Source organism: Mustelus asterias, chromosome 1, assembly GCF_964213995.1.
Source record: "Mustelus asterias chromosome 1, sMusAst1.hap1.1, whole genome shotgun sequence".
Taxonomy (NCBI): domain Eukaryota; kingdom Metazoa; phylum Chordata; class Chondrichthyes; order Carcharhiniformes; family Triakidae; genus Mustelus; species Mustelus asterias.
This window is the reverse complement of record NC_135801.1, coordinates 157,667,001-157,680,748: the sequence shown is the minus strand read 5'-3', so window position 1 is coordinate 157,680,748 and position 13,748 is coordinate 157,667,001. Positions and strand designations below refer to the sequence as shown.

The 13,748-nt window shown below is 39.7% G+C and overlaps 1 protein-coding gene across 3 annotated transcripts in view; it reads right to left on the bottom strand.

Moving 5' to 3' along the window:
- Positions 1-1,861: 1,861 nt before the first annotated feature.
- mtmr12 (myotubularin related protein 12) overlaps positions 1,862-13,748 on the bottom strand; it is an 82,341-nt gene continuing 70,454 nt past the window's right edge. Inside the window, exons 15-17 of one of the 3 annotated variants that reach the window (XM_078221205.1) lie at positions 10,843-11,001; positions 7,663-7,719; positions 1,862-6,108 (exon numbers count right to left, since the gene is read on the bottom strand). In XM_078221205.1, coding sequence (XP_078077331.1) covers positions 5,527-6,108; positions 7,663-7,719; positions 10,843-11,001 — 798 coding nt within the window. In that variant the 3' untranslated portion in view covers positions 1,862-5,526. The remainder of the gene's footprint in view (positions 6,109-7,662; positions 7,720-10,842; positions 11,002-13,748) is intronic. The other 2 variants (XM_078221213.1, XM_078221220.1) reach the window with 2 other exon arrangements.

The window sequence follows — 13,748 nt, the reverse complement described above, 5'->3', positions numbered from 1 at the left end:
TGAAAAAGGCATATGGGACACTTGCCTTTATCAATCACGGCATAGATTACAAACGCAGAGAGGTCATATTGGAGTTGTATTGAACTTTGGTGAGGCCACAGCTGGAGTATCGTGTGCAGTTGTGATCGCCACATGATAGGAAAGATGTGATTGCACTGGAGGAGTGCAAAGGAGATTCAGAGATGTTGCCTGGGATGGAACATTTAAGTTATGAAGAGAGGTTGGATAGATTTGGGTTGTTTTTGTTGGAGCAGAGAAGACTGAGGGGCAACCTGATTGAGATGTACAAGATTATGAGGGGCATGGACAGAGCATCATTTCTCCTTAATTGAAGGGTCAATCACAAGAGGAAATAGGTTCAAGGTGAGAGGCAGGAGGTTTAGAGGGGGTGTGAGGAAAACCCTTTTTACCCAGAGGGTAGTGACAGTCTGGAAATGCACTGCCTGGAAGGGTGGTGGAGAAGGATAGCCTCACATCCTTTAAAAAGCACTGGATAAGCACTTGGTACATCACAACATTCAAGGCTATGGGCCAAGTGTTTGTAAATGGGATTAGGTAGGTCAGGTGTTTCTCATGCGTCAGTACAGACTGTTCTGCACTGTAATTTTTATTCCTCATGGCCTTGCTCCACCTTACCCACCACACTGTATTTTATAGATTTAAGCACTCTGTGCAACCCCTTCCCTTGCTCCACAATGTTGACTATGCCTTCAGCCATGAAAGCTGAAGTCATGTTTGCAATCATTCGCACATGCACTATGACAAGTCACCAGCAATATTTACATAACTGATTTACCCTGTAATACAAAAACAGAAAATGTTTTCTGTACATAGGTTGAAGCTTTGGAGAGAGACAGATTTAGCTTTTCAGATCAATGACCCTTGATCAGAATAATGGATTCCATCAGATTTAAACAACGTTGAGCATTTATTTGTTATTGTTTGGAATATGCATGAATCCAGTAAAAATGGGAGTGTAGTATCGTTTCAGGAACTGCATTGGACATTGGGATTCTAGTTTTCCAAATCCCTCCTTAGCCTTGTCCTTCCCCATCTCAAATGTCCTCCAGCCCCTTATCTCTCTTGCGATATCCACATTCATCTAATTCTGCACTTTCGATTTTTCTCAATTTTAATGGCTCCACCATTGGTGGTTATGCTTTCAGTTGCCTGGGTTCTAAACTCTGGAACATTCTCCAAATACCCCTCTGCTTCTCTACTGCCCTTTCCTCAAGATAGCCAACCTCTGAACAAGGTTTTTGGTTATCTGACCTATTATTTCCTGATGTGGCTTGATGTCATCTTGGTTTTATGCTCCTTTGCGGCAGGATGTTTCATTACATTAAAGATACAATAATAAAATCAAATAGTTCAGCAACATCTGGCAATTTGACAGTGGAATGTCACCCTCCTTTGCTGTAATTCCTATTCTAGTAGGTTCTGTCATACAGCAAGTGGCAAAATGACATATACAATAATTCCTTTTTCAAAAAAAAAATTGGTCATTGATCTGGCATCCGACATTCAAAAGCCTTTGCAACGACACATCAGCTGTTATAACACTTGCACAAAATTGCCTAACGATAACATTGTTTAAGGCAACAGACATCTCAATGGTGTTCAAAACCAAGTTATCTCATCGAAAGTCTTCTAGTTTAAGAAAAATAAACAGCAGAAACCCAATTTTGTGAACCCAAAGCGTTTGGTATCAAGCCCAAACTCACCAGTATGAGATACTATCTAAAGACACATTTAAACTGCAGTCATATTGTTAACAGATTTACCTAAGAATCTTACTTATAACAGAAACATTTACAGATGCAACATTGGGTTAGGTAATTAGATTATACAAAAGAAAGTGAAATATTGAATTTTATGCTTTAATTAGGGAAACAGTTTCAATTGTCAAATGGCAACAGAACCAAAGATTGAAATGAATATGGTAACAAAGATACTGTAATGTTTCCATCAAAATACACGATACACCCATTATATACATTTAGTTCCAATATCAGTGCCACATTATAAAAAGTACAACTCACTTTGAAGTGCTTAAATTATAATTTTGCAACTGTTATATTAACAAGGCACAATGAAACAATTTGAAAATTTACAGTATTATACAGTATAGTTAAGGCTGTTCATAATCAGTTCAGTAGTCAAAACTTCTGTTTTAAAACAATCAGACTGAAAAAGTCAAAGATTGACCAATGTACGGAAACACAGGCTGCACAGTCAGAACAACCATACGTCTCATACAACCAATGAGACACCAATTTCATTATCTTTCAATAAAGATTGTGGTATATAACATTCCCTAATGACAGGTTTTTATATTATGTAGGATAACTGAAATGGCTGAGAATTTTTAACAGGCAAAGATTTATACTTTCCGTAAACAATTAATAGAGGGGAGGAATTAAATTCAGATGTTATCCATTTTTAAAGAAAAACAATTTTCTCGGTTCTCCATATATCCATGTCATATTTGAAGCTGAAACTCAATGGTCATCCATACAAATTATAGATTTATGGTTTTCTGGAGAAATAAAAATAAGCCAACTATCTACTTTTTTTCCTCCAGGTATGGCAATATATTGGCACAGTTGAACAAACTGATGAACTCCTGTTAACCCATTTCCTCCATTCACTTCTATAGTAAAAGCACACCCAAACCCCTAAAAAAAATGCTTTTTGGTACATTATACTGTTCTACAAAGACCACTATAGTGGTTTAAAGTCATAGACCACTTTATTTGCATATATACAAAACTCAAAACTGTGCATATTCAACCAAAAAATGGCAGATGTTGCTACCAAAAATACTTTATATTTCAGTTTATCCAAATTCAAGAATGCTCTCCCAAAAGGCAGATCTTATTCATGAAAGTTTGAATGTTTCCATGCAAAGTTGTGCTAATTTTCCAGTGTTTCCAATATTCAAAAGTACATCTTGGAGAATAGGTCGAGCAATTAAACAGGTCTTCATTTGGCAAAAATCAGCAGAAAAGGACAAATTTGACAAATACAAAAAATAAATTAAGGAAAAAAAGTGAAGTACATTGTAAAAATCAAAAGAAATAATTCCAGTTTCCAAAATAATTGAGTTAAGACTTCTCTAGTTTCACAAAGTATTAAAGCATACTGGGATTTTATACCCAAATAGAAACATAACAGGTACCCAAATAATGATTGACAACTTTGATCTAAAATTCCAAACACTGAAGCTGAGCAGTAAATACAGGCATAACAAAAATCTTCACATTTTCCTGTATATACATATATAGTCTACAATTTAGAAGGAGAAGGAACAAGTATAATAGGGAAAGGATGATAGAATAAGTAGATAGTATAATAAAGACCAAAGTGCTGAACAGAGGAACGGTTAAAAATACAAAACAGTTTACTGTTCAGGTATTGAATAGTTTTCAAATTTAAAACATCACAAAAGAAAACTGCAGCTTTGAAAATAAAGCTTACACATGCCTCCTAGTGGTGGGTTATAGAGCAGTATATGCAGATAGTCAAAGTCCTGGGTGGAGGTTCATCTCTTGACTAGGAAAAAAATACTCTTAAGCAAAACAAAATAGGTACAGTGTTAATAGAAATGTACTATTTATTGTGTTTGAGACCAGACAGGAGCCAGTCAATTTGATAACATCTACAACTTTGCAACTCCTGAGCAAGCAAATTAATATTAATTTTACATGTAATTGTCACAAGTTGTGATGAAATTTGAGATGTTGCCTGTTCAATGGTTCATCTCTTAAGGCAACTACACCTAGATTTAGAACTATAAATCACACAGTTTTATTTATTAATTACAAATTTAATGCCTTCTAATGACCAGGTCAATTTAGAAATTGGACCAAAAGCAAAAGTATTCAACTTAGGATGTTATGGTATTTTAATCAGAAATAGGCTTATGGCAACTTTAAACATACTATACGGTGCAGGAGTACAAGTCAGTAGTAATTCTACCCATCATTGAAAGCTATTCCAGATTAAATAGAAAATTAGTTTTAGCCAACTGCACCAAATCCAGAATACACAAATTCAAAATTAATTTCCAGGAGAGACAGACTTTCTAAAAAAATGTCCAATGAAATACTTAGTTGGATTTTTAAAAGTTCCCAATTTTCTTCCCTGGCCTTCTGAACAGAACAATGGAAGAAGTGAACAACGCTTTAGCAAGTGACATGCTTTAGACATGAGTTTAGGCATTGGATAAAATGTAATTCTGTTCTCACACAATGTCCACACAAACTTTCTCCAACATGGCTTACTGGATAGCAATCAGGCAAGAATTCTAGTCGATTTTTCTCTCTTCACTACTGTGGCACTAACTGATGTTTCAGTTGATAGGAGCTTGTTCAACATATATTGGCAATCAAATTTAGTCTGTAGGATCCACTGCTGCAAACTTGGTGGGGGAACAAACTAGGCTAGGAGAAACCAAACCTTTGCTTTCGTAGGTGACCCACATTTGTGCCAGGATTTTGGGAGATCCTGTATGAAGTTTTAACATATCTATTCTCATGACATACATATGTACACACATCACAAGTTGCTGAAACTACTTGATCATGATGTGTTGGTGGGTAATTATTCCGATGATGAGGCAATATTGCTAAAAACAAAAGTGTTACAACATAAAAGCAAAGTGAGAAATGAGCACAAATAGGATGAACTTGCCATGGCTTTGACAGCTGCACTTCCAGAGGTCAGTAGCTGCAAGTATCCCTTGGGTACAGGTTAGGAATAAAGCTATCAGTTTATTGAACCAGATTTTATCCTGCCTGTGATATCTACAACTATTTCTGGATTAATCATTGAACACTGCAAATATTCCCCACTGAGGTGCAATACTATTTGAAAACTTCTTTTGTCACTTTTTAATCATAGTTTTTAGCCTTTTTAATTCTTACTAAATGGGGTTTGTAGTATACCCATTATGGACGCAAACCCAAATATTAAGTTTTCATTATGCTCGAGAACTTTAATCGAGTTTAAGCAGCCCCAAAAACAGTGCAAAATATCTGGGATGAATCCACCCAAATTGAGTCACGCCATTTTCCCCCCACCATGTAAACCACCTATAATATAAATAGCACCAGTAATGAAGGAGATAGTTTGCTTTTAACTATACATTTTGGCAAAATCAGCACTGGTATTTGGCCTCGGAATTACTTTGCATCAACACCTTGCTGACAGGTACACATGCTCATAAATAGGCCAAAATAGTTCAGGAAATCAAGATCACTGAACCGGTGTTTGGATTTTGGCCACCTAACTTAGGCACAGCATTTTTGGTTAAGAGACCATTTGCAGTTTCAAACTTTTGCTAAACAAAATCAGAAAACAGCAGTATAGAAAAGAAAGCAACTTAAACTCATGAAACACTTGAGATGGTGTCATAGGCATGCAAAACCATTCAAATTAAAGACAACGTTATTTTCGTAAAGTCTCACAGCCAAGAAAAAAAATCAAAGTGTTAGGGGAGGGGGAAAAGAGAGAAAATCTATGCTATAACAAACCCAGATCTTCCTCATCGTCTGGCAAGTTCTCCATTGAACCAAAGCTCATTGATAGATTTGTTGAGACTGGGATGCGGGGTTTTATAGATAGCCTACGTAGTGTACCAAATGGAAAAGTTGAAGAAAGACGGCTGCTCTGGTGAAATGGTGTGAAGACATCAGTGTTTGGAGAGCTTGGCTGCCTTTTGAGTATCCTCTGTGATACTTTTGTCTGTAAGGTTTTTATCTCATCCATAACTTCAGAGGCTTTGTTCAGAGTGGTTGTCAAACCACCACCTGGTATTTGAACCTCTGGAATCCAGCGCAAGTATCGCTGGCCCCAGATTTTTAAAGCAGGACCATCAGGCACAGGAAGGAGCAGTCCATGGTGATCGATTGGTTTACTGCGCCAATTGTCATAAAACAGTCTGGAGTTAACTGAATGGTCTTCAGCTGTGAGTGTCCACCTGCTAATCTTTTTCCCTAGAAAAGTCTTTATTAAGTGATCCGTTTCCTCCCTGAAAAACCCTTTTTTGGGTGAAGGCCGACTGTGATAGGATGGACTTGATGGCAGGGACATCTGACGTTGTGGCTGAGAAAAAAGAATTAAAATTGGATTATTAATACATACATACACACACATTTTAAAAATCTACCAATAAAATAATTGATTTCCTCCAAGAAAGTATAACTGGACAGATTTTTAATCTTGGACACAAACAGTCACAATTTAAGATAGCAAGATCCACATGCATTAATACTATACATGACCAAGGGACAGACAATCTAGAATCGCAGCGTATAGATATGTAATGTGAAATTATTTAAGCTGCTGAGCCATTCAGTAGCACAGTGGGTATTTGCATTTTTCCTTTCAAGCAAATCAGCCAAAGAATCAGCAGGGCATGCACGCAGGCAATTTGTCTTTCGGGTGGGGTGGAATTTCACTTTCAGGTAGATATGGTAACGTTAAGCCCCAATTGTCATATGAATTTCTGCCCAATGCTATTCTACCATCAAGTAGTTCAGAAAACAAAAAGGACAAAAGGACAAAAGTGAAGTTACACTTTCTGCCATGTGATTTCTGTGCATCTATTTTGCAGATCAATATGATAGTTTCCTTATCTCCACTCATGGTAGTTCTACAAGGGCCAACATTTTTCTTGGATCTGGTTCCATGGATACCATCAGTCCTCCAAAACCTTGACCAAAATGCAAACAGCCATTCTTTATGTGTAAGCCTAGACTAGACAATTTTGATGAAATATTTAACTGGAATGAGAGGAGACACAAGCACAGTTAAGCTTGTTCCCCTTTGTAACTCATCAAAGGGCAGTAAATCAGCACAGATCCCAGAGCAACCTGGAAGTTTTCTGCTCCGTTTGGTGAAGTTCTACATTTATTTATTTGAGGAGTGTGAAAGTTAGTAGAGAGAGAGAGTGAGTGAGTGTGAGAAAGAAGAATTCATATATTCTACATGAAGACATAAAAATGGTTTGTCTAAGGAATCTAATTTTGCCCTGCATTTCTCGTTATCAGTTGAGCCTGTACAAAGATAATTATTTTGAGTTTTATAAACAAGAGCATACAGTACAGAAACAAAGAGACTCTGATAAATTTGTGCACAACACTGGAGTACTTTGTGCAGTTTTAAGCATCCCATTGAAGAAAGGACATAAATGCCACAGAGTTTGCCGTCTAGGTGCATCAGGATGATACCAGGGAAGAGACAAGATTTCTGATACTGGAATGATTTCTGCTGGAACAGACAAAACCAGAAGTAGAGTGATAGATTTTTTAAATGATGAAATAACTTCAGATGGTAAATAAAGTTTATTTCCTCTGGTGTGAAGTCAATGCTAGAGAGCCGGCACTGAATAAGACCCGAATGTCCTTCTGTCCTATAAGCATCTTTAGGGGAGATTTTTAATAGGTGGCTTGATGCTGTCCAAATTAATAACCATAGTTTATACAACCAATGCTAATAATACAGGTTTAAATAAGATGATTGCATATCTGAGTAATGGCTTTCTTACGAACTTAGGCACCACTCTACATGTAACTGAAATGCAAGTTTACCCCCACATGCACTCTCCCAATCAAGTTAGTAGATGTGTGTGGTCAAAAATTGAAGACCTTAAAATACCTCTGGTATATCCAGAAAACTTTCCTGGACAATCTCCAAGCAGTTCAGTGCAGAGTCCTTTGATGATATGAATAAGGCAGATTTACTCAAAGATAAATATAGTTTCTATAAGAACATTCCGCTTTTCTCACTGTTAATTCATATGTGGCTAGTTTATGGAAGAGCATTATTGTAGAAAGAAAACATTATTGCAGCTATACCAAATTAGAAATTAACAGTATATTTGATGTGGGCTCTTTTGACACACGTGCGCACATGCACACACACAAAAATCGTCACTACTACCAATGGCTGAAGACTGATATTTATCAAATAAACTTGATAGCGTGGTTTCAGTTTCCTTTTCAACTCTCTGGCTTTTGTTTATACTTACAATTTCTCCAGGCAAACCCTCTTGTTGCAGCCAAGTTAATAAGATGGTAGTCAGAGGTTTTCAGCATGGAAACAGGCCCTTCGGCCCAACTTGTCCATGCCACCCCTTTTTTTAAAAAAAATGACTAAGCTAGTTCCAATTGTCCGCATTTGGCCCATATCCATCTATACTCATCTTACCCAGGTAACTGTCTAAAATGCTTTTCAAAAGACAAAATTGTACCCACCTCTACTACTACCTCTGGCAACTTGTTCCAGATACTCACCACCCTCTGAAAAAATTGCCTCTCTGGACCCTTCTGCATCTTTCCCCTCTCACCTTAAACCTATGCCCTCTAGTTTTAGACTCCCCTACCGTTGGGAAAATATATTGCCTATCTAGTTGATCTAGGCCGCTCATTATTTTATAGACCTCTAGAAGATCACCCCTCCGCTTCCTACGCTCCAGAGAAAAAAGTCCCAGTCTATCCAGCCTCTCCTTATAACTCAAACCATCAAGTCCCGGTAGCATCCTAGTAAATCTCTTCAGCACTCTTTCTAGTTTAATAATATCCTTTCTAGAATAGGGTGACCAGAACTGTACACAGTATTCCAAGTGTGGCCTTACCAATGTCTTGTACAACTTCAACAAGACATCCCAACTCCTGTATTCAATATTCTGACCAATGAAACCAAGCATGTCGAATGCCTTTTTCACCACCCCGTCTACCTCTGACTGAACTTTCAATGAGCTATGAACCCGTACCCCTAGATCTCTTTGTTCTATAACACTCCCCAACGCCCTACCATGAACTGAGCAAGTCCTGCCCTGGTTCGATCAACCAAAATGCTTCACCTTGCATTTATCAAAATTAAACTCCATCTGTCATTCATCAGCCCACTGGCCCAATTGATCAAGATCCCGTTGCAATCAGAGATAACATTCTTCACTGTCCACCAATCTTGGTGTCATCTGCAAAATTACTAATCATGCTTCTATATTCTCATCCAAATCATTAATATAAATGACAAATAACAGTGGACCCAGCACCAATCCTTAAGGCACAGCGCTGGTCACAGGCCTCCAGTTTGAAAAACAACCCTCTACAACCACCCTCTGGCTTCTGTCACCAAGCCAATTTTGTATTCATTTGGCTACCTCACCCTGGATCCCATGAGATTTAATGTGATGAAACAAATTACCATGTGGTACCTTGTCAAAGGCCTTACTTAAGTCCATGTAGCCATCAACTGCCCTGCCCTCATCTACCTTCCTGGTTACCCCTTCAAAAAACTCAAATTTGAGAGACATGATTTTCCATCACAAAGCCATGCTGACTGTCCCTAATTAGTCCTCGCCTCTCTAAATGCCCGTAGATCCTGTCTCTCAGAATACCGTCTAGCAACCTACCCACTACAGATGTGAGTCAAATTTTTTAAAAAACCTGCACAATTTGAAATTAAAGTTTGCATATGTTTTTGTTTCAAGAGTCTGAATTGCTCCTGGTCCCAGACAAGATCTTAAATGAATGGCTGACAAATAGGGGAAAAACTTATCTTTTATAAATTACAGACAGAACCTAGCTCATCTACTTGACTATTGATAGTCAGTGAGGTGCATACCACCCTCTCCACCCCCAAAAACAGCCCCCAAAGCAAAGACACTTGGGGGCCAATCAAACCAAAAAAATTTGAGTGCCGAGCAAGCATGAAAACGGGAGAGAATTGCACCCAATATTTGGTTGAGCTCCCAGATGCAATTGTGCGGCACGCAGGAAAAAAAATGATGCAAAGTGTGATTCTCACCAGTAGGGCGAGTGGACAGAGCCTATCCATGCCAGGAAGCCAGCTGCTGACCAATGCATTGAGAGATCGGTCACTCTCTCTCTCCTCCTCCCCCCCCCCCAACCCACCAACTGGACCAATTGCTGGCCCTGATGTAGAGTACCCCCTTGCCAATCCCCGATGCAGTACCCACTTGCCGCCCCAACCAATCCCTGATGCAGAGTATTTCCCCAACCACTCCCAGCTGATCTCCAATGTAGAGTACAATCGCCCCACCACTACCACCCCACCCTCCCCCATCATGGCTACCCCCTCATCATGGGCCTACCCCCTTGGCACTGCCTGGTGGGCACTGCCAGGCTAGCACTGGCCAGCCATGGCCCCGACTACCCGGGGGGGGGGGGGGGGGGGGGGGGTTCAATTTGGTTTCACCAGTGAGGCCATCATGCCAGGTCCCCGTCAGTGGGAACCATATGTGATCCGCGCCAGTGAGGGCCTCCACTGGCAATGTCGTTAAGGCAAGTGAGCCAGGACAATTGCATCCTGGACTCAGTAATCATATTTAAAAATACCTAATAAATGTTTACTGCTGATTATGCTGGCAGAATGGAGCTGGTAACATTGCAAGAGGTGACAAACTGGGCATGAACTCGGTTTTCTGCATCTTGCCCGATATTATTGGCTCGCCGATCGAATGGCACGAAATGCCGGTAAGATCACCCCCTTGAACTTGGTCACTCCCCAAAAAGCTTTTCTACAACACCAAGCAAAATTGCAGGATTTTGCTCCGGTTTCCTCCCACAATCTGAAAGACGTGCTGGTTAGGTGCATTGATCCAAACAGGCGCCAGACTGTGGCAACTAGGGGAATTTCACAGTAACTTCATTTGCAGTGTTAATGTAAGCCTTACTTGTGACTAATAAATAAACTTTAAAAAACAGCTTTAGGATATACAGATTACCTAGATTTTTTTCTATGTCCCTATTCCAGGATATTAACTATATATTAAGAACACACAATCCAAACTAAATTTAAAATAATTACCTTAACGCGTTGCATTCTTCTAACCTTATCAGTTTTTGGCTTTCCAATGTATAGTGGATTATAAAAGAGTGCTTGAACAGAGTTCTCAAACTGTACAGACCATTCCCAAACACTGGGAAGTTTCAAGGACCTGCTTCGCATTCGTCGATCTTCATCAAGCTGCCAAAAAAGACAACATAGTATATAACCTGGCTGGCGAAATGACACTTCAACACAAAAACTACTTGGATAAGGACAGAAACAGAGGTCCACCCAAAAGCTGTATCACTTTATACTGTTCTGTAGCACCAAACAAAATAAGTGGTCATTTGGTCATATAGTGTTGCTGAAAAAAGACATGTCAAAGCTTTCTGGGGAGGCCAGGACTGGGTGTTAAATATTCCTGGACACAAGTTGTTTAGTAGAGACTGGAAAGGAAGGGGGGTAGTGGCAGTATTGATTAAAGATGTCAGTATAGTACCAGAGAGAGAGAGTGTGTATGTTCCAGAGCAGACAAGGACAGAATCTCTCTGACTGGAGTAATGAATGAAAAAGGTGTAATAATTTTAATTGGTGTAGTATACAAACCACCAACTAGTCCAAAGATGTGCGGGTTAGGTTGATTGGCCATACTAAAATTGCCCTTAGTGTCCTGAGATGCATAGGTTAGAGGGATTCGTGGGTAAAATATGTAGGGATATGGGGATAGGGCCTGGGTGGGATTGTGGTCGGTGCAGTCTCGATGGGCCGAATGGCCTCTTTCTGTACTGTAGGGATTCTATGATTCTAGTGAAAGGGATGTTGAGAAACAAATTTGCAAAGAAAGTATAGCGAGGTGCAAGAATTATAGAGTAGTTATAACAGGGGACTTCAATTAAGTTTTAAATGATGCAAATCATTTGTCTGGGATAATGATGCAGCTACACAAGACCCTCGTCAGACCCCACTTGGAGTACTGTGCTCAGTTCTGGTCGCCTCATTACAGGAAGGATGTGGAAAAGATTGAAAGGGTGCAGAGGCGATTTACAAGGATGTTGCCTGGATTGAGTGGCATGCCTTATGAGGATAGGCTAAGGGAGCTTGGTCTTTTCTCCTTGGAGAGACGTAGGATGAGAGGAGACCTAATAGAGGTATACAAGATGTTGAGAGGCATAGATCGGGTGGACTCTCAGAGGCTTTTTCCCAGGGTGGAAATGGCTGCTATGAGAGGACACAGGTTTAAGGTGCTGGGGGGTAGGTTCAGGGGAAATGTTAGGGGGAAGTTTTTCACAGGGGGTGGTGGGCGAGTGGAATCGGCTGCCGTCAGTGGTGGTGGAGGTAAACTCAATAGGGTCTTTTAAGAGACTACTGGATGAGTACATGGGACTTAATAGGATGGAGGGTTATAGATAGGCCTAAAAGGTAGGGATATGTTCGGCACAACTTGCGGGGCCGAAGGGCCTGTTTTGTGCTGTAGTTTTCTATGTTTCTAAATATGGACTGAGATAGGGATAGTCCAAGTATCAAAAAGCATGAGAGTTCCCGGAGTTATGTTTAGGATAATTTTCTGCAGCAGTACATTTCCAAGTGGCTCAAATAACAGAGTGTTTTGGAGATCGTGACCTTTATATTATCAGATTTTGACTTGCCATGGAAAAGGACAAGGAGCAATCCAGAGCAGGGACAATTAACTGGGGGAAAGTCAACTTCAACAGATGCATTTTGAGTCAATAGAGTTGGAATCAAATGTTGGCAGAAAAGACACTAGCTAAACAATGGGCTAGCTTCAGTGAGATAGTATTACAGACAGCGTCAAGGTATATTCGCTTTAAGGGAAAAGGTAGGAGAAACAAATCTAGAACACCTGGTGGAGGAGAGAGAGAGAGAGAGGGAGGATGAAAAGGGAGAAGTGTGTGTATGACAAATGTCAGGTAGAAAATACAATGCAAAATCAGACTGAATATAGAAAGACCAGAGGGGAAGTGAAAAATTAAGGGAGGGAGGATGAAGAGTGTCTGGCAGCTAACAAAAGGGAATTCTAAGGACTTCTATGAGCATGTAAATAATAAAGCAGTGGTAAAAGAGTAGGGCCAATTAGGGATTTTAAAAAGAAGTGATTTGCACATGGAGACAGGAGAAATAGTGGAAGTATTAAACGAGTACTTTGCATCTGTCTTTACAAAGGAAGAGGGTGCTACCCAGGCTGAGGTGAGAGAGGTGGTAACTGGTAGACTTAAAGAAATTACATTTGAAAAGGAGGAGACGTTAGAAAGACAAAAGCAAAATACTGTAAATGCTGGAATCTGAAACAAAAACAGAAAGTGCTGTGACCTCACCAGGTCTGGCAGCACCGGTGGAGACAGAACAGAGCCAACATTGAATCAGGATGACCCTTCGCCAGAGACTCAACTTTGGCTCTATTCTCTCCCCACAGCTGCTGTCAGACCTGCTGAGATTTTCCAGCATTTTGTTTTTGAGAGAGGTGTTAGAAAGGCTATCTTTACTTAAAATGATAAGGTACCAGGACTGGATGAGATTCATCCAAGAATAATGAGTGGAATTTGCAGAGGCACTGGTGACAATCTTCCAGTCTTCCTTAGACATAGGGGTTGTGTCAGAGGTCTGGAGAATTGAGAACATGATAGTTATTCAAAAAAAGAGCAAGGTAAAGGCTAACAATTACAAACCAGTCAGTTTGACTTCTGTGGTAGGAAAATGGCTGGATTCAGGACAAAATTGATAATTATCCTGCACTTGTCCAAATAACTAAGGAAAGCCAGCTTAGATACTTTAAGAGAAAATCATGTTTAACTAACTTGCTGGAGTACTTTTGAGGAGGTAACAGAGATGGTTGATAAAGGCAATGCTGTTAATGTGGTGTATACAGATTTTCTAAAGGCAGTTGATACAGTTCCACACAACAGACTTAAGCAAAACTCCAGTTCACA